At 44.3% G+C, this 27,340-nt stretch overlaps 1 protein-coding gene and 1 long non-coding RNA gene across 3 annotated transcripts in view; both read left to right on the top strand.

Annotated features, from left to right (window-relative positions):
- LOC141148167 (uncharacterized) overlaps positions 1-27,340 on the top strand; it is a 113,083-nt gene that overhangs the window by 5,050 nt on the left and 80,693 nt on the right. For both annotated transcript variants that reach the window (XR_012245175.1, XM_073635354.1), the window contains exons 2-3: positions 1,698-1,919; positions 7,426-7,713. Coding sequence is in view for 1 of the 2 variants with exons in the window: in XM_073635354.1 (XP_073491455.1) it covers positions 1,698-1,919; positions 7,426-7,713 (510 nt within the window). In the remaining variant the exon portion in view is untranslated. The remainder of the gene's footprint in view (positions 1-1,697; positions 1,920-7,425; positions 7,714-27,340) is intronic.
- The window catches only part of LOC141147507 (uncharacterized), a 48,813-nt gene continuing 42,798 nt past the window's right edge, over positions 21,326-27,340 (top strand). Inside the window, exon 1 of the long non-coding RNA XR_012245058.1 lies at positions 21,326-21,380. This is a non-coding gene — a long non-coding RNA (uncharacterized lncRNA). The remainder of the gene's footprint in view (positions 21,381-27,340) is intronic.

Genomic DNA, 27,340 nt, shown 5'->3' with positions numbered 1-27,340 from the left:
GGAACAGGAATCAAGAGGGCAAGGAATTAGAATGGATGGCACACACACATGCAATTGACTCTCACAGTGACACTGATAGCAGTGTGCAGCAGCAGAAATGATGATGGCACCTCACCAACATGACACGTCTCCTCCTGAGTCACAGTGACCCTCTCTCTCCATGCCAGGTGGTCCCTTCAGCCTTCCTCCTGTTCCACAGACCTGCACATGAGACTCCGACTGCTCCGTTCCTTTGCACCGTGACTTCACGCGACACACTGCCGTCACAGTCTGAACACACTGTAGCAGGCACTCGGATGGTCTCGGCCAAACGTTACAGCCATATTTTTTACTGGCAACCTTTTTCTTTCACTGGCATTTACTGGCAGGAGAAAAGTCCCCATTTTTTACAGGCTGCCAGTAAAAATACTGGCGGTTGACCACACTACTCTCCGCTCAGACCACCGCCTATGGAAGAAAATTCCACATTTTTACCACGCTTACCGTAAAGAACGATCTACGTAGTTTCCTGTAAAATCCCTTTTCCTCTAATTTTAGTGAATGGCCGTGAGTCTTTTTAAGCACCCTTTCGCGGAAAAGTTTTATCCCCATTGTGGGGTATTTGTACATTGAAATCATATCTCCTATCCAGAGAGAATAAGTTCAGTGCTTGTAGTCTTTCCCCATAGCTGAGGTCCTCCAGTCCCTTTATTAGCTTTGTTGCCCTTCTTTGTACTCGCTCCATTTCCAGTACATCCTTCCTGAGGAATGGTTCCCAGAATTGGACAGCATACTCCAGGTGTGGCCGGACCAGAGTCTTGTAGAGTGGGAGAATCATAGTTTTATCTCTGGAGTTAATTCTCTTTTTAGTGCATGCCAATATTCTTTTGGCTTTGCTATTTGTATCAGTATAGCTTCGTACCCTACATGTGCCCTACTGCCATTATTTAAATACATCTTTTAATACATCCCAACACACACCCCTTTGAATAACTTCAGACCAGGCTCATACCAGTTGATGCAATTTTTCTGAAATTCTTCTTAGTACAGTCCAACATGAACAATGATATTCTAATGTCCCTAACTACCTCTACCTGGCTGCCCAGGCATACCTCAGAAAGGTAGCAGTCCATTGTGGCGTTCTCCAGGTTTTGATTGTTTTCCGGAATCCCAATGCCTGCGACAGACTGCAAGGCAGCCCCTCTCTACAGCAGCTACAGCATGTCCTTTCAGATGTGGCCTGTCCAAACCACCAAAAAATTCCTCAAACCCAGCCTTCCCTCATATTTCTACTAAGGCCTGGATACAAAAAGCCCAGGAGCTGTAGCACACACAGTACCTCTTTCCTCCCTCAGCCTGGGTCAGCCACTAACTGAACTAACATTTATGTGGGAACTCTGCCTACAACGAGGCATCTCTGTCATTGGGGCAATGAGGACATGGCTAAGATAGCTGCCCTCACACAGAGTCGCCATGCAGAACAAAGCATGGCTAGTCAATAATATCTAAAAAAAATCAGCTGAAGGAAGACTAAAGACAATACAGGTGACTCGTTCTTTGCCCTCTACTGCCCTTTATGGCCACAACTTCTTAATACAATATTCACCTTAAAGTTGTCTATACTTTGATCCAACACAGGATCTGAGGATATTATATTTTATGAGGATTGCTCATTAATAATACAACATGTTGTTTGTATTTCTGAACTTATGGAGCAGGTAGGAAGAGAGTCCTGGTTGTGATTGATGATCTGGAGGACAGCAGTGACCATGTGAAGATGGAAATCCTCAATAGCCAGCAAAGTATAAAAAATCAGGCCGAGGAACTCTTCCTATTCAGCACAGCAGAGAAGGCTCTCCTTGAAGATATGAAGACCAGCGGATATCAGAGCCAATCTGACCTCAAGAACAAGTTGGATCGCATGAAATTGATTATTGAAGGTAAGAGAAACACTCACTATAATGAGCTTTTTGTCCCTTGAAATGATCAAGTGTAGTATCTGTTCTTATCGGTAACTAGTAGTGGTGATATGCTGTCATTCTGGCTTAAACCGGGGCTGGAATGGCTAGCTATATAGCAGGGATATGCAATTAGCGGACCTCCAGCTGTTTCAGAACTACAAGACCCATTAGGCATAGCAAGACTGACACCCAGAGGCATGATGGGACTTGTAGTTTTGCAACAGCCGGAGGTCCGCTAATTGCATATCCCTGCTATATAGTATCCCTGCTGGTGTGATGGCGGCTCTGAAGGTTAGTACTGGCTGGAACAGAAGCCGGGGCATCGGCAGGCTGTCGGGGCACAGGAGTAATTCCTCAGAGAAAACTGGATGGGCCCAGTTCCTCCTGATTTGAGTGGATCTACCTTGTCTGGCCATGAGCTCCCTCTCTGTGTCTCCCTCTCTCGTTGTGTCTCCCCCCCCCCCATCCCTTCTCTCTCTCCCCCACCTTCTCTGTTTCATTTTCCCCAGGTACTAACTGAGGTTTATAGAACCTCCATAATCTTGTACCAGATTTCCAGAGAGAAGGAGACAATTGAGGATGGGAGAAGAAGAAGTTGTGTCATATATGGGCCCGGCTCCACCTTGGGAGAGTCTGTTCTCAGAGAGGACTCATGTTTTCTGGAGGAAGTAATGTGATCAGAAAACGAAAGCTACACAATTTCCTCTTATGTAAATAGCAGACATTAGTCTGCAGTGTACAGAGAAAAAATAAAAATAATTGACCATAGTCTCTGCATTCAAAGAGGTTAGAGCCCATCCTCCACAAATATTGGGGCCATTTTAGAGGTGAAGCTAATTACCATGGATTGCGGGAGAAATCTGTAGGAAACTCTTGTAAACAGAAGCATATACAAGGGGGTGCTGATAAGTATTGAGCCTTACCCAGAAAAAATTGAGCTAGGAAGGTGTAAATTGCAGGGTGTACTGGCCAATTTGTCTATATTCAATGATGCAAGAAACAACTACCTTTGGTTTTAAGGTATTTTTCTTTTTCAGGTCCAAAGTGAACATGGCAGCACCTCCAGAAAAATTAAATGTGGAAGAGCATAGGACCATAATCAAGTTCTTGTTTCTCCAAGGAAAAGGTGTGAAGCAGATCCATGATGAAATGTCACAAACTTTTGGGTGACAGTGACCCTTCATATGTAACGTTGGGTTGTCAATTTTAAAACTGGCCATTTCAGTGTTGAAAGCAAAAAAACAGTGGAAGGCCTGTTTCTGTCTCTGTGCCTGCAAATGTGAAAGCCATCCATGACATTGATCATGGAGGACCAATATCAGCCAAAAGTATTGCTACATATCTGGGAATATCACGTGAGAGAGTTGGTGCCATTATCCACAACGACTTGGAAATGAGAAAGCTTGCAGCACAGGGGTCCCCAAAACTTTTGACTTTTTCAGGCACAGAGACAGAAACAGGCCTTCCACTCGGTTTCTGACTTTCAACACCAAAATGGCCAGTTTTAAAATTGACAACCAACTGTTGCATATGAAGGGCCACTGTCACCCAAAGTTTGTGACATTTCATCATGGATCTGCTTCGCACCTTTTGCTTGGAGAAACAGGAACTTGATTATGGTCCTATGCTCTTCCACGTTGAATTTTTTATGGTGGCGCTGCCATGTTCAATTTGGACCTGAAAAAGAAAGATAAGTTAAAATCATAGATAGTTGATTTTTGCACCATTGTATACAAATAAATTGGCCAGTGCACCCTACATTTTATAACTTCCTTGCTCAATTTTTTCTGGGTAAGGCTCAATACTTATCAGCACCAGGGATGAGCCGAATACCCCCCCTGTTCGGTTCGCACCAGAACATGCGAACAGGAAAAAAATTTGTTCGAACACGCGAACACCATTAAAGTCTATGGGACACGAACATGAATAATCAAAAGTGCTAATTTTAAAGGCTAATATGCAAGTTATTGTCATTAAAAGTGTTTGGGGACCCGGGTCCTGCCCCAGGGGACATGAATCAATGCAAAAAAAAGTTTTAAAAATGGCCGTTTTTTCAGGAGCAGTGATTTTAATAATGCTTAAAGTCAAACAATAAAAGTGTAATATCCCTTTAAATTTCATACCTGGGGGGTGTCTATAGTATGCCTGTAAAGGGGCGCATGTTTCCCGTGTTTAGAACAGTCTGACAGCAAAATGACATTTTGAAGGAAAAAACACATTTAAAACTACCGCGGCTATTGCATTGCCGACAATACACATAGAAGTTCATTGATAAAAACGGCATGGGAATTCCCCACAGGGCAACCCCGAACCAAAATTAAAAAAAAAAATGATGTGGGAGTCCCCCTAAATTCCATACAAGGCCCTTCAGGTCTGGTATGGATATTAAGGGGAACCCCAGCCAAAATTTTAAAAAAAAATTGACGTGGGGTTCCCCCTAAATTCCATACCAGACCCTTCAGGTCTGGTATGGATTTTAAGGGGAACCCCGCACCAAAAAAAAAAAAAAAAACGGCGTGGGGTCCCCCCAAAAATCCATACCAGACCCTTATCCGAGCACGCAACCTGGCAGGCTGCAGGAAAAGGGGGGGGACGAGAGTGCGCCCCCCCCTCCTGAACCGTACCAGGCCACATGCCCTCAACATTGGGAGGGTGCTTTGGGGTAGCCCCCCAAAACACCTTGTCCCCATGTTGATGAAGACAAGGGCCTCATCCCCACAACCCTGGCCGGTGGTTGTGGGGGTCTGCAGGCGGGGGGCTTATCGGAATCTGGAAGCCCCCTTTAACAAGGGGACCCCCAGATCCCGGCCCCCCCCTGTGTGAAATGGTAAGGGGGTACTTACCCCTACCATTTCACTAAAAAACTGTCAAAAATGTTAAAAATGACAAGAGACAGTTTTTGACAATTCCTTTATTTAAATGCTTCTTCTTTCTTCCTTCATCTTCTTCTGGTTCTTCTGGCTCTTTTGGTTCTTCCTCCGGCGTTCTCGTCCAGCATCTCCTCCGCGGCGTCTTCTATCTTCTTCTCCTCGGGCCGCTCCGCACCCATGGCATGGGGGGGGAGGCTCCCGCTCTTCTCTTCATCTTCTTCTCTTCTTCATCTTCTTCTTCATCTTCTTCTTCTTCTTCTTCTCTTCTTCCTTCTTCTCTTCTTCATTTCTTCTCCGGGCCACTCCGCAGCCATGCTGGCATGGTGGGAGGCTCCCGCTGTGTGACGGCGTCCCTTCGTCTGACGGTTCTTAAATAACGGGGGCGGGGCCACCCGGTGACCCCGCCCCCCTCTGACGCACGGGACATGACGGGACTTCCCTGTGGCATTCCCCGTGACGTCACAGGGAAGTCCCGTCAAGTCACCGCAGAGGAGATGCTGGACGAGAACGCCGGAGGAAGAACCAGAAGGGCCAGAAGAACCAGAAGATGAAGGAAGATAGAAGAAAGAAGAAGTATTTAAATAAAGGAATTGTCAAAAACTGTCTCTTGTCATTTTTAACATTTTTGACAGTTTTTTAGTGAAATGGTAGGGGTAAGTACCCCCTTACCATTTCACACAGGGGGGGGGGCCGGGATCTGGGGGTCCCCTTGTTAAAGGGGGCTTCCAGATTCCGATAAGCCCCCCGCCCGCAGACCCCCACAACCACCGGCCAGGGTTGTGGGGATAAGGGCCCTTGTCTTCATCAACATGGGGACAAGGTGTTTTGGGGGGCTACCCCAAAGCACCCTCCCAATGTTGAGGGCATGTGGCCTGGTACGGTTCAGGAGGGGGGGGCGCACTCTCGTCCCCCCCTCTTTTCCTGCGGCCTGCCAGGTTGCGTGCTCGGATAAGGGTCTGGTATGGATTTTTGGGGGGACCCCACGCCGTTTTTTTTTTTTTTTTTTTGGCGCGGGGTTCCCCTTAAAATCCATACCAGACCTGAAGGGTCTGGTATGGAATTTAGGGGGAACCCCACATCAATTTTTTTTTTAAATTTTGGCTGGGGTTCCCCTTAATATCCATACCAGACCTGAAGGGCCTTGTATGGAATTTAGGGGGACCCCCACATCATTTTTTTTTTTTGGTTCGGGGTTCCTGTGGGGAATTCCCATGCCGTTTTTATCAATGAACTTCTATGTGTATTGTCGGCAATGCAATAGCCGCGGGTAGTTTTAAATGTGTTTTTTTCTTCAAAATGTCATTTTGCTGTCAGACTGTTCTAAACACAGGAAACATGCGCCCCTTTACAGGCATACTATAGACACCCCCCAGGTACGAAATTTAAAGGGATATTACACTTTTATTGTTTGACTTTAAGCATTAATAAAATCACTGCTCCTGAAAAAACGGCCGTTTTTAAAACTTTTTTTTGCATTGATCCATGTCCCCTGGGGCAGGACCCGGGTCCCCAAACACTTTTTATGACAATAACTTGCATATAAGCCTTTAAAATGAGCACTTTTGATTTCTCCCATAGACTTTTAAAGGGTGTTCCGCGGCATTCGAATTTGCCGCGAACACCCCAAATTGTTCGCTGTTCGGCGAACTTGCGAACAGCCGATGTTCGAGTCGAACATGAGTTCGACTCGAACTCGAAGCTCATCCCTAATCAGCACCCCCTCGTACTATTTGGTCAACAGTTTAAGGACCCCTGGCTATCACATCTATATGAGATGGTTAGACATGCCATTCCAAAACCATGGCCATTAATATGGAGTTGCAGCACAACCACCACCACCTTTATTTCTATTAAATCCTCCACATTTCTGGGCGGGCGTTCCACGATTTCTAAGACTTCAGATTGTAAGCTTACTGTGGCTGAGTGCGGGGTGAACCAAAATGGCCGTCACGGTACGTCACTTCCGCTACAAGTTTTGACGGGTCGCCTTATCTGACGGAACACCTGCATTGTTATCATGTTACAAAGCCTCCACCGTTATAATCATAGAGTTTAATGGCCATTAATATGGAGTTGCATCACAACTACCACCACCTTTATTTCTATTAAATCCTCCACTTTTCTGGGCAGGCTTTCCATGATTTCTATGATTTTGGAGTGTATCTGTTGGTATTTGTGCCTGCTCATGTCTTTATGGAGCTTGCCTTTGTACTCAGGGGCACAGTTATGCTGGAACAGAAAAGAACCTTCACTAAACTAATACTGCAGGGTTAATAGCAAAATAGACTACCATGTCTTTGTATACTGCATCAATAGAAGTCATCTCCATTGGAAGCACCTGAATCATTTGGAGGGGGTGCTAGATACTTTTGGCCATATAGTAGAAATGAAGGTCAAGTGCCCAGAAACTTTGTGCCATAACGGTAATTCTTGTTGGGAATTCAAGGAGAACCCTTGGCATTGCAAAGTCCGAGAACTAACCAGTAAGCTTTCATGTTTACTTGTTTTTAATTTTGTTTCTCATTTGTATAACGTCCTCTAAGTGACTGATCACACATATTCCAGTGATGACGATCATATTCTAATGGAAACTTTGCGATTGTGTTTCGTTTTAGAAACTTGTCCTCTGGTGAAAATGGTTTCTAAAAAGTGTGTTGTAGGTATATTCACCCGAGAGCATCCAGATCTGTACCAGTGGCTGGTCCGTTTTCTTCTCAGCATTTCTGTAGTGAAAGATGTCCGCCCGGTCGTTATCACCAACAACTTCTTTGAGTTTCAGCAAGAGGTGTTCAAATGTAACTTTGTCATCCTCTACCACTCCAAGAGAAGAGGAAGACTCAACGTCACAGACGTCACAGACTCTCTGTATGACAGGGAGCTCCAACATCTCAATGGAACTTTTGGTGAGCTACTAATATATATAGTCCAATAAATTATAGATACATTGATGTAGCAACATTAAACCCCCCGTAAACAATATAGTGTTTACAAGTATGACATTGAATCCTTATGGATAGCACATTTCACTACAGCTGGCATTAGCACCACATTAGGTGGATCTTTGCATGTAGATGTTTGCCATGAATTACTCACTTATCTGGACAAATTTATATAGGGGTCTTTTGTAATGCCATACTTAGTATATTTGACAGCTGGGGTGGATAATTTTTTAGCACTTCCTGTATGCAACATAATTATTTTTAGCAATACAAATCATAGAATTAAATGAATAATAGTTGTGGCCAGTTGTTGGAGAAAGGTTTCCTTATAATGATATTTGACGGGAAAAAAAAAACATTTACATTGGTGGTCAGTGGAGAAGTGTGCCTTGCATTGGTGGTCAGTGGAGAAGTGTGCCTTACATTGGTGGTCAGCAGAAGTAGGGTCCCCTTACATGGATGGTTAGTGGGGATAACCCATTTACATTTGTGGTTGGTGGAGAATGGCTCTCTTATAGAGGAAGAGAAGGGCTTCCTTACAATAATCGTAAGAGACCATGCTAGTCAATGGGTAAAGACCCCATACATTGGTGATCAGTGAGAGAATGGCCTCCTTACATTGGTGGATAGTATAATGCCCCCTTGCATTGGTAGTCTGTGGTGTAATGCTCTCTTACAATTGTGATCAGTGGTGTAATGCCCTCTTACTTCCATGGTCAGTGGAGAATGGACCCCATACATTCTTGATCAGTGGAGTAGGGCCACCTTACATTAGTGTAGTGCCCGCTTACAATGGAGAACAGTGTATAGTCCCACCTTACATTGATGTCCAGTAAAGAATTGTTCTCTTGCATTGATGGTTAGTGGAGTAAGAGCCCTCCTAAATTTATATATTATTCAGTGGAGGAAGGGCTTCCTTCCATTAAGCTCCCCTTACATTGTTGCTTGGTGGGATGGGACCCCTTACATTGATGGTCAGTGGAAAAGTATCATCTTAGTTTGGTGATCAGTGGGAAGAATTCAAACACTTAAAAATATCATTTGTGTTGTTTAAGAACCTCAGAGGAAGGCAAAGCCTCTATGGCATTGTTTCAATTTCCTGGCTTTGACTTCAGTGACAGGACTATGCAGAAACTGTTGGGCAGGAGATCAATTAATCCAAGCTTGCTGCTGAAAAACAGTGCAGTGCTCCCCCCAGGTACAGTACACTGGCTGTAGCCATGGATGAATAGACCCACCACTCTTTCGTATGTCTCTAGTGTAGTTTACTAGAGAAATGTATAGAAAGTGCATAATTTAAAAGGTGGTGGGTCATTGGAGAAGTGCCCCTTTACATTTGTGGTCAGTGGAAGAGCTCCTTCTGTTAATCACATGGTGGTCAGCTAATCCTAATGCCGAATACCCTGTATTCACTAGTAAATTCAATCAGTAAATGCATGTAGGACTTATAGCCTGTATCTTAGCAGTACCCTGAATTCCTCCTGAAATATAGAGCATGTCCTGTGCTTAGGCACTCCAGTTCTGTAGTCTCATGTCTGCAGTGTCAGAACATTTAGGGCTGCTGATGGCTGCTAGTCTTACCACATTTGGAATGAGATTTGGTGATGTCGCTACCATGCTGTTCACTGTTCTCCTTGCTGGAGAAGAAGCTGTACCCGAGGACCTGTAGTGTATGGATCTCTATGCTTCTTCTGCACCTCTTCTGGTATTTTTTGAATATTACCCACCAACTATCAGATCACCATGTGGGCAGGGCCACTCGCCCTGTACATTGAGGTACCTTTCACTGTGAACGCTCTCACCAATGCCGAGGACCAGGCGGGGACTGTGGTCACGTGAAAGTCTAACATTAAAGGAGTTTTAGAGGCAGAAGGTTTTTTATCTTAATACATTTTATGCATTAACCACTTGCTTACTGGGCACTTAAACCCCCCTCCTGTCCAGACCAATTTTCAGCTTTTAGCGCTGTCGCATTTTGGATGACAATTGCGCGGTCATACAACACTGTACCCAAATGAAATTTTTATCATTTTTTTCCTACAAATAGAGCTTTCTTTTGATGGTATTTGATCACCTCTGCGGTTTTTAGTTTTTTTTTAAAAAAATGAAAAAGACAGAATAAAAAAAAAATAAAATATTTTTTTTTATATTTTGTTATAAAATTTTGCAAACAGATAATTTTTCTCCTTCATTGATGTACGCTGATGAGGCAGCACTGATGGGCACCGATAGGTGGCAGTGATGGGCACTGATGCGTGGCGGTGATGGGCACTGATGGGTGGCGGTGATGGGCACTGATTGATGGCAGCACTGCTAGTGGCACTGATTGGCACCACTGGAGGGCATTGATAGGTGGCACTTATGGGCATTGATAGGTGGCACTTGTGGGCATTGATAGGTGGCACTTGTGGGCATTGATAGGTGGCACTTGTGGGCATTGACAGGTGGCACTTGTGGGCACTGTGGGCACTGGCAGGTGGCAATAACAGATGGCACCTGTTGGCACAGATGAGGCATATGTGCCTTCTTCCTCTTCGGGACCGATGTCCCTTTGACATAAGCCGGTAATCGGCTTGTTTTTCCTCCTCATGCTGTCAGTGTGAGGAGAAAACGAAACCGATCACCGAGGTTTTGTTTATATCATGTGATCAGCTGTCATTGGCTGACAGCTGATCACATGGTAAGGGGCCGGGACCTTCCCCTTACTCGGATCTGTGATCACTGAGTCTCCGTGACTCGGTGATCACAGCGCACACACCGCGGGCCCTGCAGGGTGCGCGCGGTGCGTGTGCACAGGGGAGGACATCCCATGACGGCCTCCCGGAAATTGAGGTCCGCGCTGTAGCCGTCATTCGGCTATGGCCCGGACCTCAAGTGGTTAAGATAAAAAACCTTCTATGTGTAGCAGCCACCCCAGCACCCCTTAATTACTTACCTGAGCCCCATCTCTCTCCAGCGATGTCCATTAATGTCTAAGCCGTCCAGGACACTCCTCCTGATTGGGTGATACACAGCAGCGGCGACATTGGCTCCCGCAGCTGTCAATTAAAGTCAGTCAGCCAATAAGGGGAGAGAGGAGACGAGGGCCGGGTCGGGGCTCTGTGTCTGTATGGATGCAAGGAGCTGTGACTTGGCTCTGGTGCCCTCATAGGAAGCTGCTGACTGTGGGGGCATGCAATAGGGGGGAGGGGCCAGGAGCAGCAAAGAGGGACCCGAGAAGAGGAGGATCGGGGCTGCTCTGTTTGTTATTTAAAAACAAAACAAAAAAACAAGACTTTACAATCACTTTAAGGCAGTTCCGACTTAGAGATGAGCCATGACACTGTGTGCAGTAGTAAAAGTACAGAGTTCCTCTGAAAGTGCCGTCCCGTTTCACTACACACTGTAACTTGATGCAGGTTTCATTAGGTGGGAAGCTGCTGAGCCCACGACCTCTCCACCAGTCCAGTGTATTTCTGTTACCTCACTCCCAATAACAAAATGGGGTCCTGCTGTGCACCTAGTGTGGACCTCATGCAGGCACTTGGTAACTCCTTCCATCCCATATCGACAGTATGTGACCAAGTCATGGATCTCTGTAATGTGGGTTCAGTTCCGGTTGCTAGTGGAAACCGAATGCTAGGGAGGGAGCCAGAACATCAACACCCTCGCTACCAGAGGACCCGTCACCTTTACCAGGTACCAGGTGTTGCGACTTGAACTAATGCTTGGTTACCCAAAGCATCTACACTTCTCCTGTTTGACTTGCCAAGTAGACCTTTTACATAGTTACATAGTAGGTGAGGTTGAAAAAAGACACAAGTCCATCAAATCCAACCTATGTGTGTGATTATATGTCAGTATTACATTGTATAACCCTGTATGTTGTGGTCGTTTAGGTGCCTATCTAATAGTTTTTTTAAATTATCTATGCCCCCCCAGTGTTGCCAAGCTACTAGACTGAAATTTACTGACACAACACCCAAAATTTACTGGCACAGTCAAGTTTTACTGACATATTTAAAAGTTACAAAATGACAGTTTTAAGTGCAAATTTCAGTATTTAGGCTACAAACAAGTACAATATGCAATTAGCAAAGTGATCTAAGGTAGATATTAAGGCAAAAAACATATTACTTATTTTATTTTTGATATAGTGAATAAGTAGCTCAGGAACAGGAATCAAGAGGGCAAGGAATTCGAATGGATGGCACACACACAGGCAATTGACTCTCACAGTGACACTGACAGCAGTGTGCAGCCGCAGAAATTATGATGGCACCTCACCAACATGACACCTCCCCTCCTGAGTCACAGTGACCCTCTCTCTCCATGCCAGGTGGTCCCATCAGCCTTCCTCCCATTCCACAGACCTGCACATGAGACTCCGGCTGCTACGTTCCTTTGCACCGTGACTTCACGCGACACACTGCCGCCACAGTCTGAACACACTGTAGAAGGCACTCGGATGGTCTCGGTCAAACGTTACAGCCATATTTTTTACTGGCAACCTTTTTCTTTCACTGGCATTTACTGGCAGGAGAAAAGTGCCAATTTTTACAGGCTGCCAGTAAAAATACTGGTGGTTGACCACACTGCTCCCCGCTCAGACCACCGCCTGTGGAAGAAAATTCCACATTCTTACGCGTTTACCGTAAAGAACCCTCTACGTAGTTTCTTGTAAAATCACTTTTCCTCTAATGAATGGCCACGATTCTTTTCAAACGCCATTTCGTGGAAAAGTTTTATCCCCATTGTAGGGTATTTGTACATCGAAATCATATCTTCTATCCAGAGAGAATAAGTTCAGTGCTTGTAGTCTTTCCCCATAGCTGAGGTCCTCCAGTCCCATTATTAGCTTTGTTGCCCTTCTTTGTACTTGCTCCATTTTCAGCACATCCCTCCTGAGGACTGGTGCCCAGAACTGGACAGCATACTCCAGGTGCGGCCGGACCAGAGTCTTGTAGAGTGGGAGAATCATAGTTTTATCTCTGGAGTTAATTCCCTTTTTAATGCCAATATTCTTTGGCTTTGCTATTTGTATCAGTAGAGCTTTGTACCCTACATGTGCCCTACTGCCATTATTTTAATACATCTTTTAATACATCCCAACACGCACCCCTTTGAATAACTTCAGACCAGGCTCAGAACAGTTGATGCAATTTTTCTGAAATTCTTCTTAGTACAGTCCAACATGAACAATGATGTTCTAATGTCCCTAACTACCTCTACCTGGCTGCCCAGGCATACCTCAGAAAGGTAGCAGTCCATCGCAGCGTTCTCCAGGTTTTGATTGTTTTCCGGAACACCGATGCCTGCGACAGACTGCAAGGCAGCCCCTCTCCAGAGCAACTATGACATGTCCTTTCAGATGTGGCCTGCCAAAACCACCAAAAAATCCCTCAAACCCAGCCTTCCCCCATATTTCTACTACTGGCCTAGATACAAAAAGCCCAGGAGCTGTAGCACACACAGCAACTCTTTCCTCCCTCAGCCTGGGCCAGCCAGTAACTGAACTAACATTTATGTGGGAACTCTGCCTACAACAAGGCATCTCTGTCATTGGGGCAATGAGGATATGGCTAAGATGGCTGCCCTCACACAGAGCCGCCATGCAGAACAAAGCATGGCTAGTCAAAAATATCTAAAAAAGTCAGCTGAAGGAAAACTAATGACAATACAGGTGACTCGTTCTTTGCCCTCTACTGCCTTTTATGGCCACAACTTCTTAATATAATGTTCACCTTAAATAAAGTTGTCTATACTTTGATCCAACACAGGATCTGAGGATATTATATTTTATGAGGATTGCTCATTAATAATACAACATGTTGTTTGTATATCTGAACTTATGGAGCAGGTAGAAAGAGAGTCCTGGTTGTAATTGATGATCTGGAGGACAGCAGTGACTATGTGAAGAAGGAAATCCTCAATAGCCAGCAAAGCATACAAAATCTGGCAGAGGAACTCTTCCTATTCAGCACAGCAGAGAAGGCTCTCCTTGGAGATATGATGACCAGTGGATATCAGAGCCAATCTGACCTCAAGAACAAGTTGGATCGCATGAAATTGATTATTGAAGGTAAGAGAAACACTCACTATAATGATCTTTTTGTCCCTTGAAATTGCATGTACATTTGTTCTCTGTGAATAAGGGCTAAATCAAATGTTAAAAGGCTATATTCTCTCCAGGACAACATTTTGACTAAGATCAAGTGTAGTATCTGTTCTTATCGGTGACCAGTAGGGGGTGATATGCTGTCATTCTGGCTTAAACCGGGGCTGGAATGGCTAGCTATATAGCAGGGATATGCAATTAGCGGACCTCCAGCTGTTTAAGAACTACAAGTCCCATTAGGCATAGCAAGACTGACACCCAGAGGCATGATGGGACTTGTAGTTTTGCAACAGCTGGAGGTCCGCTAATTGCATATCCCTGCTATATACAGTAGTATCCCTGCTGGTGTGATGGGGGCTCTGAAGGTTAGTACCGACTGGAACAGAAACCGGGGCATCGGCAGGCTGTTGGGGCACTGGAGTAATTCCTCAGAGAAAAGCGGATAGGCCCAGTTCCTCCTGATTTGAGTGGATCTACCTTGTCTGACCATGAGCTGGGAAGGCAGAGAGTCCTGTCTGTGCCCCCTGGGAGTGGTCGCCCTAGGGGTGTTCTTAGTAACACTTTGGTGTTTTACCCCACTGTGTGAAAAGGCATATGGTCACAGTCACTAACTTTTTCTGCACTGCGCCTTTTAGGGCTGGTACTTTTGGCTAAGTCTAGGGCAATTTTTGTCTTCCAGGCCTCAGGGCCTGGCCAGTGCACATGCACAGCCATTTATTTACTTTGATTTATTTTCCCCCCACGTTGGCACTCTTTAACTTTTGTGTGTGTTTTTTTCTCACTAAGATGGAGGGTGTGAGTCCTTGGGCTTGCCTTGACGTCTAGGGGGAGGATGTGTGGCCCTCAGGTTCTCTTTGGGAGAGCCCCTTGACCTAGTAGTCGATGGTCGGCTTTGGCTGACCTAGAAGAACGGGATCTGCTAGGCCTTCAGGCTAGGCAGACCAGTTGAACACTATGTCCCTGCCAGGAGCCTTGCGCAACGGGGGAATCGGCGTAGAGGTCATACCCCTTCGGGGGTTGGACAAAACACACCCTTAAGTCCACTTTTTAGTGTGGGTTACCACATGCACTTTTTTCGTACATGTATTCACTTTTCCTTATAAATGCCCAACGCACGGAGGAAGCACTGCCCTTGACCTAGATGGGGTAAGTGCGGGGCTGGTGACTGACCAACCGGGGGGGTGGTGGCTGTGGGGGCATTGTTTGCCGCTAACCCCCCCACCCCCTGAAAAAAAAAATATACCACCAGGTGGTTTGGGCTAGCATCTGAAGATATTAAATCTTTCCAAATGATAATATATTGAATATACAGTATTGCAAACTTCCAGAAAAATTACAAAATTTTTTAAATCCATCGGGACTAACGAATATACGAAATGAAGAGATATAAAATGAATTCCGAAAATAAAATGGGTCAACATAATGAATGTGACTAAATAGAGTTCTTCAATGTTTGAATGCATCCAAAATTAAACACAAATTTCCAGCGTCCACATGTCTAATGGGAGTGTACAATAATGTGACACTGCATACAGACCATAGGCCAACAGAATTGTCACCCGCGTCATGGAAGAGGCTAAGGCTTTCATTTTAATTTTTTTCATGACAGCCTGAATTTTATCAGCAGAATGCAATCTCACTGTTACCTCTGTATCTCCTACAGGCAAGAAAGATAAAAGATTATCTGAAGTACCTGGGTCGGCCAGCTGGGTAAGTACCATTCAGTCAAACTTCTACTGGTTAACTATTGCATGTAAGCGTTTTGTATTTTCATATCCAGCCAGCAGTTGGAGCCCTCAGCACCTTTTCACACATCAACCAGTCACTCTTTTGCTCCTCTTTTGGAAGATAAATCTGTTGTTTACAGAGCTCAATATCTCAAACTGAAAGTCACACACACCTTCTGACCGAATGCGGTGGCTCCACCCCTCCCTCCCTGCCTGTCTGCTTCTTTGACAAACTGTATGGAGAGTCAATAAGAGAAAGACAGCCTGAAAGTAAACAGTTCCTGCTTTGCTCTCTTTATAGAAAATCCCTAGTGTCACGGGTGAATCCTGCACTGAATGTTAGAATGTAAAATAGAATGTAAAATGCACCACATACTAGCACATTATGTTAACCTTACCTTAAAACGAAGCCATCCCACGCCGAGAGGTCAAATCTTGAAGCCGCTTCCATATTCACCCATCTTGCTTCCGGGGTTCGCAGACTCCGGCTCTGTGACTGGCCGGAGCCGCGATGACGTCACTCACGCGCATGCGCACGGGAGCCACCGGTAAAGGCATGGGGCTCTGAAGGCATGGGTGGCCGTTCCTTCAGAGTGCATGAGCCAGTGATGTCACTGGCTGCATGTAATGTAGATATCTCCTAAAGGGCGCACGTTGAGGAGATATTTACGTTACCTACAGGAAAGCCTTATTATAGGCTTACCTATAGGTAAAAGTCATGCATGGAAGTCAACTTCCACTTTAATTGTACATGTATACTGAGTATCATATGTGACATTCCTGAGGTCCAGGAGGTATGTGGACGACATGTACCAAACATGGAGGAGCTTTAGTGTCCAGCTCCCTGCCATAACCAGAGGACAACCAGAGGACATAGATGAAAATGGGGAGGGTGGGCCAGATGGACAGGGCGACTGAGAATTAGAAGACGCACAAGAGATGTGTTACAGGTAGAAATGATTATAAAGATGAATTTTCCCTTTGAACAACGATGTCCATCCTGTTCCTGGGTCACCTGTCCAATAAGTCTCTAGTATATATACTAAATGTATACTTTCTTAGAAGAACGTATTAACAGCGCTAACTATGAATGTTCATTTATACATATGATGTACCATAAAGTGCTGAGACCATCTATTACCCTCTGGTCATAATATACACTATGACTCTGCAAAAGTATGGCTCAATAATGAGGTTCAAATAGTGGTAAAAAAACCTGACATCACAAAACCAAAAAAAAGACAAAGCTAAAAAATCCACAATCCTTGCAAAAGTTCGGCAATGGTTTTGGTCTTAGGCAAAATTTCTTTTAAAAGAAAAAAAGTTCCAGATATCATAAAAAATGGACTATATATATAGCATAATAAATGTATTCAAAACATATCCTTCTATGATGAATCCCGTGCATGCAAGTGACAGCGGTTATGGAAAAAAGAGCTTCTAATTCAAATGGAGTATATTATCCTAAAGATGATAGACCTTCACCAAATCACCGCGTGATCAGCCCCCTTTTGTGTGTATGCTTACCAAAGGTAAGAATTAAAATGGCCTGTATTCTCCTTCCCCGCAATGATCAGCTCCTCAGCCGCTACCAGTCTCAGTCCTCCATGCTTTCATTCCATTTTGAGCGCTAGGATTGGAGTTTCTTATTGCCTCTGATATACTTTTTACTGTTTCTAGTATGTATAGAAGTATAAGCCTAAATACTAAAATATAATGCTCAAAATAAACTCCTCAAGATAAGTGTAAAGTGAAAGTGCTTCAATTTGCTGTGCGAAGTTCAAAATTATGGCAATCTATAAGTGTTACATAAAAACCATTGCGATTCGGAAAATGCTGTAAAGGTGATCCAATAACAAAATGCTGTGTTCTCACTCAGGTGCCCCCCCCCCCCCCTAGGTATTGGACGCTCACCTTAGAGCGTGTGACCTTGCTCTTAAGCCTGGTCAATACTCGCATTAGAACCACTTCTGGGTTCAGCAGTATATCCGGAATCCTGGACTGGTCCCCACTTATACCTCGTTATGTCAATAGAGAAAGGAGGACTTCATAGTGTAGTATGGTAGAACAATTTATTGAAACACAATATTGCCCCCTGAGGAAGATAGGAAACCCCTTGTATCGACACGCGTTGGAGAAGGGGACAGGATGGAACGTGTGGCAGGCTATCTGCCAGGAATGATCAGCACACCATCTCGTTATCGGCCGTTTTTCTCCTACTCATTCACGCTTGTTGTAGAGTGGCGCACTGACACGCCTGGCTATTGTGAGTACCCTGTTCGGGATTTTTTTATTGTGTTTCAATAAATTGTTTTAACATACTACACTATGAAGTCCTCCTTTCTCTATTGACATACCGAGGTATAAGTGGGGACCAGTCCAGGATTCCGGATATACTGCTGAACCCAGAAGCGGTTCTCAGGCGTGTATTGACCAGGCTTAACAACAAGGTCACACGCTCTAAGGTGAGCATCCAATACCTGGGGGGGGCACCTGAGTGAGAACACAGCATCTTGTTATTGGATCACCTTCACAGCATTTTCTGAGAATCGCAATATATTTTATGAAGCACTTATAGATTGCCATCATTTTGAACTTTGCACAGCAAATTGAAGCACTTTCACTTTACCTTATCTTGAGGAGTTTGGATCAATTGCTTTCTATGATCCTATGGACTTTTGGTTTTTAAACATACAGTCATTCATCACGTGATTGCACATTGTCACTTTATTTTATTGTATCACAATATTGCATGATTATTTATTATTATATTATGACATTATTATTTACATGTATTGCACTATTATCACTTAAAATTATTTTTTATTATTATATGTTAGTAGAAGTATCATACTTCTGATAGCGCAGCATATATATATATATATATATATATATATATATATATATATATACTAGATTGGATTACCCCTGCATGCTGTATGTGACATGTGTAACACTTACAGCTGATTTATAAGAGTAAAGAGATATTAATGGATTTAGAGTTAGTGGAGGCTCATAGGACGTTTTTTTATTTTATTGACCAATAAGTCTCCCTTCCATTTGTTCAATACAGCCTGGAGAAACAAGAATTTCAATGCCAGATCTAAGACCCGGATACCCCTCTCCAGTAAGAATACAAGTTCTTTTGCTTTATGTTCTTCCTATGTTCTCCAAATTTGGGTCATGGCTCTACAATGAATCAGTGTAAGCAAACTTTCATCAGTTTGCAATTTGGCTACAAGGTAGAGATTAGCTGAGCTGCACATTCAGAAGAGTTGGCAATGGGTGTTCCCAGAAATTCAGCAAACTTTCTTCCAGGACCTCACATTTACATAGTTAGCCTGGTTGAAAAAAGAAAAGTTCATCTAGTTCAACTAAAAAAAAAATAAAAAAAAAATGATACAATCCTATATACACCAGGGGCATTGCTAGGTCTACAAAAGATCTGGGGCTAGAGCCCATAGCAGTGAAGTGAATAAGGTCGTACATTTGGGCAGTATACACATGTATATAATATACGTGTGTGTGTGTATATATGTGTGTGTGTGTGTGTGTATATATATATATATATATATATATATATATATATATATATATATATATTATCATTACATCAGGGTCCCCAGAGAGCCCTCCTCTTTAATCAGGGTCCCCAGAGCCCCCCTCGTTACATCAGGGTCCCCAGAGAGGCTCCCCCTTACATCAGGGTCTCCAGAGAGCCTCCCCCTTATATCAGAGTCCCCAGAGAGCCCTCCACTTACATGAGGGTCCCCAGAGAGCCCTCCACTTACATGAGGGTCCCCAGAGCCCCCATCATTTCATCATGATCCCCAGAGAGCCCCCCATTACATCAGTGTCCCTAGAGAGCCCCCCACTTATATCAGGGTCCCCAAAGCCCCCCCATTACATCAGGGTCCCCAGAGAGCCTGCCCCTCACATCAAGGTCCCAAGAGCCCCCCTCATTACATCAGGGTCCGCAGAGAGAGGGTGGGCAGTAAGAGATGATGTAATCTTTCTGCTGCCCACAGCTGCACAGTGAGGGGGGAACAGCGGTGATGCAGGCCGGGTGGTGAGAGATGATGTCATCTCTCTGCTCTCTCACCTGCCCACCCACTCTCCGGCTCTTTTCTGTGCTGCCCGCCGGCTGGCTCTCCGGCTCTGCCCTGCTGCCCGCCCGATCTCCAACTCTGCTCGCCGGCTCTCGGGCTCTGTAATGCAGCCCGCCTCCTCTCAGGCTCTCCTGTTCTGCCTGCCGGCTCTCTGGCTCTGTCATGCGGCCCACCGCACTTGCGGCCCAGCTGCAGGGATGCCGCAGCCCAGTGGTTGGGGACCCCTGCAGAGACTCGGGGCTATGGGCCCTAGATTCAGGGCTATAGCCCCAGAAGCCACCCCCTATTGACACCACTGGCCTGATATATGGCCACATTATGACACATCAAAAAGATGGAAAAGGGCGGGGCTACATCTTCCATTTCTCTTTGATCCTGATTGTGGTTTTCTTTTCCTTTTCAGATGTGTATGATCATTATCGGTATCATTATTGTTGCTGCAATCCTGGTAAATGTTCTATTAATAACACTGCACCATTAAAAACAGGACCCTTAGTCCCGCCCTTTGAAGAACAACAGATCATATACAAACACTAATGAAAAAAAAGAACTTTTTGGGTCATTTTTCTCGTGAGAATAATTTGTTGCATTGGATGACGTGAATGGATGAGCGGTCTTCATTGTCAGAGTGGAAAAAGTCTTCATCCATCCAGTACTAAAACAATAAATGAACAGGACTGCCTCTTAGACCCCTTTCACACTGAGGAGCTTTTCAGGCTCTTTAACGCTTAAAAAAAAGCACCTGAAAAGCTCCCGAAAACCTATTTCTATTAAAATCAATGAATGCTTTCACAATGGGGCAGGGCGCTGGCAGGGTGTGAAAAAACGCCCCTCTCTATTGAAATTTATGGAAAGCTCTTCAAAAGCTCCTGAAAAGCTTTTTAAAAGCGCTCAAATGTTTTACTGGCAGTTTAGAAGCGCCTCAGTGTGAAACACTGGGGCGTCGGCACCATCAGCGGTAAAGCGCTGCTATTTTTAGCGGTGGATTTTCATCCGCTAGCGGACGGTTTTAACCCCCGCTAGCGGCCGAAAAAGGGCTAAAATGACCCGCAAAGCGCCACTGCAGCGGCGCTTTTCCGGCGGTTTGGCAGCATTGCCCATTCATTTCAATGGGTAGAAGCGGTGGAGGAGCAGTGTATACACCACTCCTTCACCGCTCCAAAGATACGGCTTGCAGGACTTTTTGTGTCCTGCCAGTGCACCGCTCCAGTGTGAAAGCCCTCGGGCTTTTACACTGGAGAGACAGGAGAGGCGCTTTACAGGCGCTATTTTTAGCGCTGTTGCGCCTGTAAAGCACCTCAGTGTGAAAGGGGTCTAAGAGTACCAGGAAATTCCCACACAATATATAGTGATATAAATGTATAATGACACGATATGTAGTGATATAGATGTATATTGACACAATATGTTGGTATATAGATGTATAATGCCAAACTTAGGACGTGGATGAGATGACACACAATGGGGTCCATCTATATACAAATTCACTGTGCAAATGCCTCCCCTGTCCCGAATATTACCTGTCATTTTTGTTATATGCATGAAAGAGTAAAGAGATATTAATGGATTTAGAGTTAGTGGAGGCTCATAGGACGTTTTTTATTTTATTGACCAATAAGTCTACCTTCCATTTGTTCAATACAGCCTGGAGAAACAAGAATTTCAATGCCAGATCTAAGACCCGGATACCCCTCTCCAGTAAGTATGCAAGTTCTTTTGCTTTATGTTCTTCCTATGTTCTCCAAATTTGGGTCATGGCTCTACAATGAATCAGTGTAAGCAAACTTTCATCAGTTTGCAATTTGGCTACAAGGTAGAGATTAGCTGAGCTGCACATTCAGAAGAGTTGGCAATGGGCGTTCCCAGAAATTCAGCAAACTTTCTTCCAGGACCTCACATTTACATAGTTATTCTGGTTGAAAAAAGACAAGTCCATCTAGTTCAATCAAAAAAAAAAGAGAAAAAAAATGATACAATCCTATATACACCAGGGGCATTGCTAGGTCTACAAAAGATCTGGGGCTAGAGCCCATAGCAGCGAAGTGAATAAGGTCGTACATTTGGGCAGTATACACATGTATATAATATACGTGTGTGTGTGTATATATGTGTGTGTGTGTGTGTGTATATATATATATATATATATATATATATATATAATCATTACATCAGGGTCCCCAGAGAGCCCTCCTCTTTAATCAGGGTCCCCAGAGCCCCCCTCGTTACATCAGGGTCCCCAGAGAGGCTCCCCCTTACATCAGGGTCTCCAGAGAGCCTCCCCCTTATATCAGAGTCCCCAGAGAGCCCTCCACTTACATGAGGGTCCCCAGAGAGCCCTCCACTTACATGAGGGTCCCCAGAGAGCCCTCCACTTACATGAGGGTCCCCAGAGCCCCCATCATTTCATCATGATCCCCAGAGAGCCCCCCATTACATCAGTGTCCCTAGAGAGCCCCCCACTTATATCAGGGTCCCCAAAGCCCCCCCATTACATCAGGGTCCCCAGAGAGCCTGCCCCTCACATCAGGGTCCCAAGAGCCCCCCTCATTACATCAGGGTCCGCAGAGAGAGGGTGGGCAGTGAGAGATGATGTAATCTTTCTGCTGCCCGCAGCTGCACAGTGAGGGGGGAACAGCGGTGATGCAGGCCGGGTGGTGAGAGATGATGTCATCTCTCTGCTCTCTCACCTGCCCACCCACTCTCCGGCTCTTTTCTGTGCTGCCCGCCGGCTGGCTCTCCGGCTCTGCCCTGCTGCCCGCCCGATCTCCAACTCTGCTCGCCGGCTCTCGGGCTCTGTAATGCAGCCCGCCTCCTCTCAGGCTCTCCTGTTCTGCCTGCCGGCTCTCTGGCTCTGTCATGCGGCCCACCGCACTCGCGGCCCAGCTGCAGGGATGCCGCAGCCCAGTGGTTGGGGACCCCTGCAGAGACTCGGGGCTATGGGCCCTAGATTCAGGGCTATAGCCCCAGAAGCCACCCCCTATTGACACCACTGGCCTGATCTATGGCCACATTATGACACATCAAAAAGGTGGAAAAGGGCGGGGCTACATCTTCCATTTCTCTTTGATCCTGATTGTGGTTTTCTTTTCCTTTTCAGATGTGTATGATCATTACCGGTATCATTATTGTTGCTGCAATCCTGGTAAATGTTCTATTAATAACACTGTACCATTAAAAACAGGACCCTTAGTCCCGCCCTTTGAAGAACAACAGATCATATACAAACACTAATGAAAAAAAAGAACTTTTTGGGTCATTTTTCTTGTGAGAATAATTTGTTGCATTGGATGACGTGAATGGATAAGCGGTCTTCATTGTCAGAGTGGAAAAAGTCTTCATCCATCCAGTACTAAAACAATAAATGAACAGGACTGCCTCTTAGACCCCTTTCACACTGAGGAGCTTTTCAGGAGCTTTAACGCTAAAAAAAGCACCTGAAAAGCTCCCGAAAACCTATTTCTATTAAAATCAATGAATGCTTTCACAATGGGGCAGGGCGCTGGCAGGGTGTGAAAAAACGCCCCTCTCTATTGAAATTTATGGAAAGCTCTTCAAAAGCACCTGAAAAGCTTTTCAAAAGTGCTCAAATGTTTTACTGGCAGTTTAGAAGTGCCTCAGTGTGAAACACTGGGGCGTCGGCACCATCAGCGGTAAAGCGCTGCTATTTTTAGCGGGGGATTTTCATCCGCTAGCGGACGGTTTTAACGCCCGCTAGCGGCCGAAAAAGGGCTAAAACGACCCGCAAAGCGCCACTGCAGCGGCGCTTTTCCGGCGGTTTGGCAGCATTGCCCATTCATTTCAATGGGTAGAAGCGGTGGAGGAGCAGTGTATACACCACTCCTTCACCGCACCAAAGATACGGCTTGCAGGACTTTTTGTGTCCTGCCAGTGCACCGCTCCAGTGTGAAAGCCCTCAGGGCTTTTACACTGGAGAGACAGGAGAGGCGCTTTACAGGCGCTATTTTTAGCGCTGTTGCGCCTGTAAAGCACCTCAGTGTGAAAGGGGTCTAAGAGTACCAGGAAATTCCCACACAATATATAGTGATATAGATGTATAATGACACAATATGTAGTGATATAGATGTATAATGACACAATATGTAATGATATAGATGTATAATGACACAATATGTAGTGATATAGATGTATAATGACATGATATGTAGTGATATAGATGTATAATGACACGATATGTAGTGATATAGATGTATAATGACACGATATGTAGTGATATAAATGTATAATGCCAAACTTAGGATGTGGATGAGATGACACACAATGGGGTCCATCTATATACAAATTCACTGTGCAAATGCCTCCCCTGTCCCGAATATTACCTGTCATTTTTGTTATATGCATGAAATGTAATTTTCAATTTTTTTCCTTACAATTATCAGCTCCATGTAGTGGCCATAATGTGGTAGTTTCCTGATGTAGGTATTTCAGAAAAATACTGCATTATGGCCACTAGATGCAGCTGACGATTATAGGAAATAAAAAGAAAAAGTCATTCCACACATAATACATACATTATTATTTATATTATACAGGATTTATATAGTAGCAACAGTCTGCGCAGTGCTTTACAATATAAAGGGAGACAATACAGCAACAATACAATTCAATACAAGAGGGTTAGGAGGACCCTGCTCCTGGGAGCTTACAATCTAATAGTGAGGGGCTAGTGAAACAAAAGGTAATAAATGTGAGGGCAGTGGTGGCCCGTCCATTAGGGGGGCAGGGGCGCCGCCCCTCTAACCATGCGTCCGGCCCCCTAATCTGCATGTAGGGCGCCGGAAGCATGGATTCCAATGTTTTTTGTTCTTTTTGAAGCACGTGATTAGAGCCAGAGGCTCTAATTGGCTTCAATAAAGTGTGGGCTTGGGGCGCAGTGCTCACCCAATTGTGTGACAATAGCAAATGAATATGGAATATATGAATAGTGGGTCTTGAGACCCGTTTCCTAATTGCCCCATCAAAACTGCCCCATCATATTGCCACCATCAAAACTGCCCCATCAGAATTGCCCTATCAAAACTGCCCCATCATATTCCTCTATTATAAATCAGTACATGGTGTGTCTGTCCCCTCCCCCGGGCTCTGTAATCAGAGCTGAGATGCTCCAGCCACCTCCCCCTGTGTATAACAGAAGCTTTGGTAACCATGGCAACAAAACAAACAGTACACTCTGATTAATGGCTAAAATTTCCTGAAATGACCTCTAAACAAAAAGATTTTTCCCAAAAACTGTAAAAGATATCAAACTGAAAAGATATAGCCAGATAGCTGAATATTTTGTGAACATTTTAAAGTTTGTTTGGTGTCTCTAGGTGAAAGTATGAAGGAGCTGAAACTTTTGGGAGCGGAAGAAGAATTTAAGGATTTCAAGCATGCTCCCATTGACTTCAATGTTAAAAAAACGTGTTAAAAAGCTTAATATTTTAAAAAGTATAAATGGTAGAAAAAAAGTTGAAAAAGAGCACACATCAGCTAAAAGAGACGAACATTTTAATAGTTGAATGGTTTTAATAGCTGAAAGTATGCAGAAGTTACGCAGAACCAAAAAACGTACGGAATAATAACTAGAAAATGCATTTCCTGGGGAAAATGCGTGGGAATGCTGAATTGCTAAAATGGCCCCCAGCAAAATTTCCCCCATCATATTGCCATCAAAACTGTCCCATCATATTGCCACCATCAAAACTGCCCCATCAGAATTGCCCTATCAAAACAGCCCCATCATATTGCCACCATCAAAACTGCCCCATCATATTCCTCTATTATAAATCAGTACATGGTGTGTCTGTCCCCTCCCCCGGGCTCTGTAATCAGAGCTGAGATGCTCCAGCCACCTCCCCCTGTGTATAACAGAAGCTTTGGTAACCATGGCAACAAAACAAACACAGTACACTCTGATTAATGGCTAAAATTTCCTGAAATGACCTCTAAACAAATGGCCGTATTTTAAAAACTATACATCCTACAGCGAAGATCTTTATATTGTGAGAATCACAAGACCCAGACCTAGATTTTGATACATAGTATGTCTCCGAAATATTACAATTGAAGGCACGGTCACAGTTTAGAAATTGCCCTTCAAATTTGAAGGGGCTAGAGTGTAGTTTCAATGAATGTCAATGGACGGCGTGAGTTGCAAACAAATGGTCATATTGTGAAAACTATCAGGACTATGGCTTAGCCGTGGACATGTTTAGTGGCAGCAGGGATAGCTGAACGTTTTGATATAAGATTTGTGTAGGTGGGCTTGAAAATGAGGGAGTGGCGGCAGTTTAGAAATCATGTTCTGATTTTCCAGCTTTTGTCCCCTCCCCCGGGCTCTGTAATCAGAGCTGAGATGCTCCAGCCACCTCCCCCCCCTGTGTATAACAGAAGCTTTGGTAACCATGGCAACAAAACAAACACAGTACACTCTGATTAATGGCTAAAATTTCTTGAAATGACCTCTAAACAAAAAGCTTTTTCTCAAAAACTGTAAAAGATATCAAACTGAAAAGATATAGTCAGATAGCTGAATATTTTGTGAACATCTTAAAGTTTGTTTGGTGTCTCTAGGTGAAAGTATGAAGGAGCTGAAACTTTTGGGAGCGGAAGAAGAATTTAAGGATTTCAAGCATGCTCTCATTGACTTCAATGTTAAAAAAAGTGATAAAAAGCTTAATATTTTAAAAAGTATAAATGGTAGAAAAAAAGTTGAAAAAGAGCACACCTCAGCTAAAAGAGACGAACATTTTGATAGTTGAGTGGTTTTAATAGCTGAAAGTATGCAGAAGTTACGCAGAACCAAAAAAACGTACGGAATAAAATTAAAAATAACTAGAAAATGCATTTCCTGGGGAAAATGCGTGGGAATGCTGAATTGCTAAAACGGCCCCCAGCAAAATTGCCCCCATCATATTGCCATCAAAACTGTCCCATCATATTGCCACCATCAAAACTGCCCCATCAGAATTGCCTCATCAAAACTGCACCATCATATTGCCACCATCAAAACTGCCCCATCAGAATTGCCCTATCAAAACAGCCCCATCATATTGCCACCATCAAAACTGCCCCATCATATTGCCACCATCAAAACTGCCCCATCAGAATTGCCACCATCAAAACTGCCCCATCATATTCCTCTATTATAAATCAGTACATGGTGTGTCTGTCCCCCTCCCCCGGGCTCTGTAATCAGAGCTGAGATGCTCCAGCCACCTCCCCCCCCCTGTGTATAACAGAAGCTTTGGTAACCAGGGCAACAAAACACACACAGTACACTCTGATTAATGGCTAAAATTTCCTGAAATGACCTCTAAACAAAAAGCTTTTTCTCAAAAACTGTAAAAGATATCAAACTGAAAAGATATAGCCAGATAGCTGAATATTTTGTGAACATTTTAAAGTTTGTTTGGTGTCTCTAGGTGAAAGTATGAAGGAGCTGAAACTTTTGGGAGCGGAAGAAAAATTTAAGGATTTCAAGCATGCTCCCATTGACTTCAATGTTAAAAAAAAGTGATAAAAAGCTTAATATTTTAAAAAGTATAAATGGTAGAAAAAAAGTTGAAAAAGAGCACACCTCAGCTAAAAGAGACGAACATTTTGATAGTTGAATGGTTTTAATAGCTGAAAGTATGCAGAAGTTACGCATTACCGAA

The sequence above is a fragment of the Aquarana catesbeiana genome, linkage group LG06 (genome assembly GCF_042186555.1).
Source record: "Aquarana catesbeiana isolate 2022-GZ linkage group LG06, ASM4218655v1, whole genome shotgun sequence".
Lineage (NCBI taxonomy): Eukaryota > Metazoa > Chordata > Amphibia > Anura > Ranidae > Aquarana > Aquarana catesbeiana.
The sequence above is the reverse complement of the archived record's forward strand: the minus strand, read 5'-3'. Positions and strand labels throughout refer to the sequence as shown.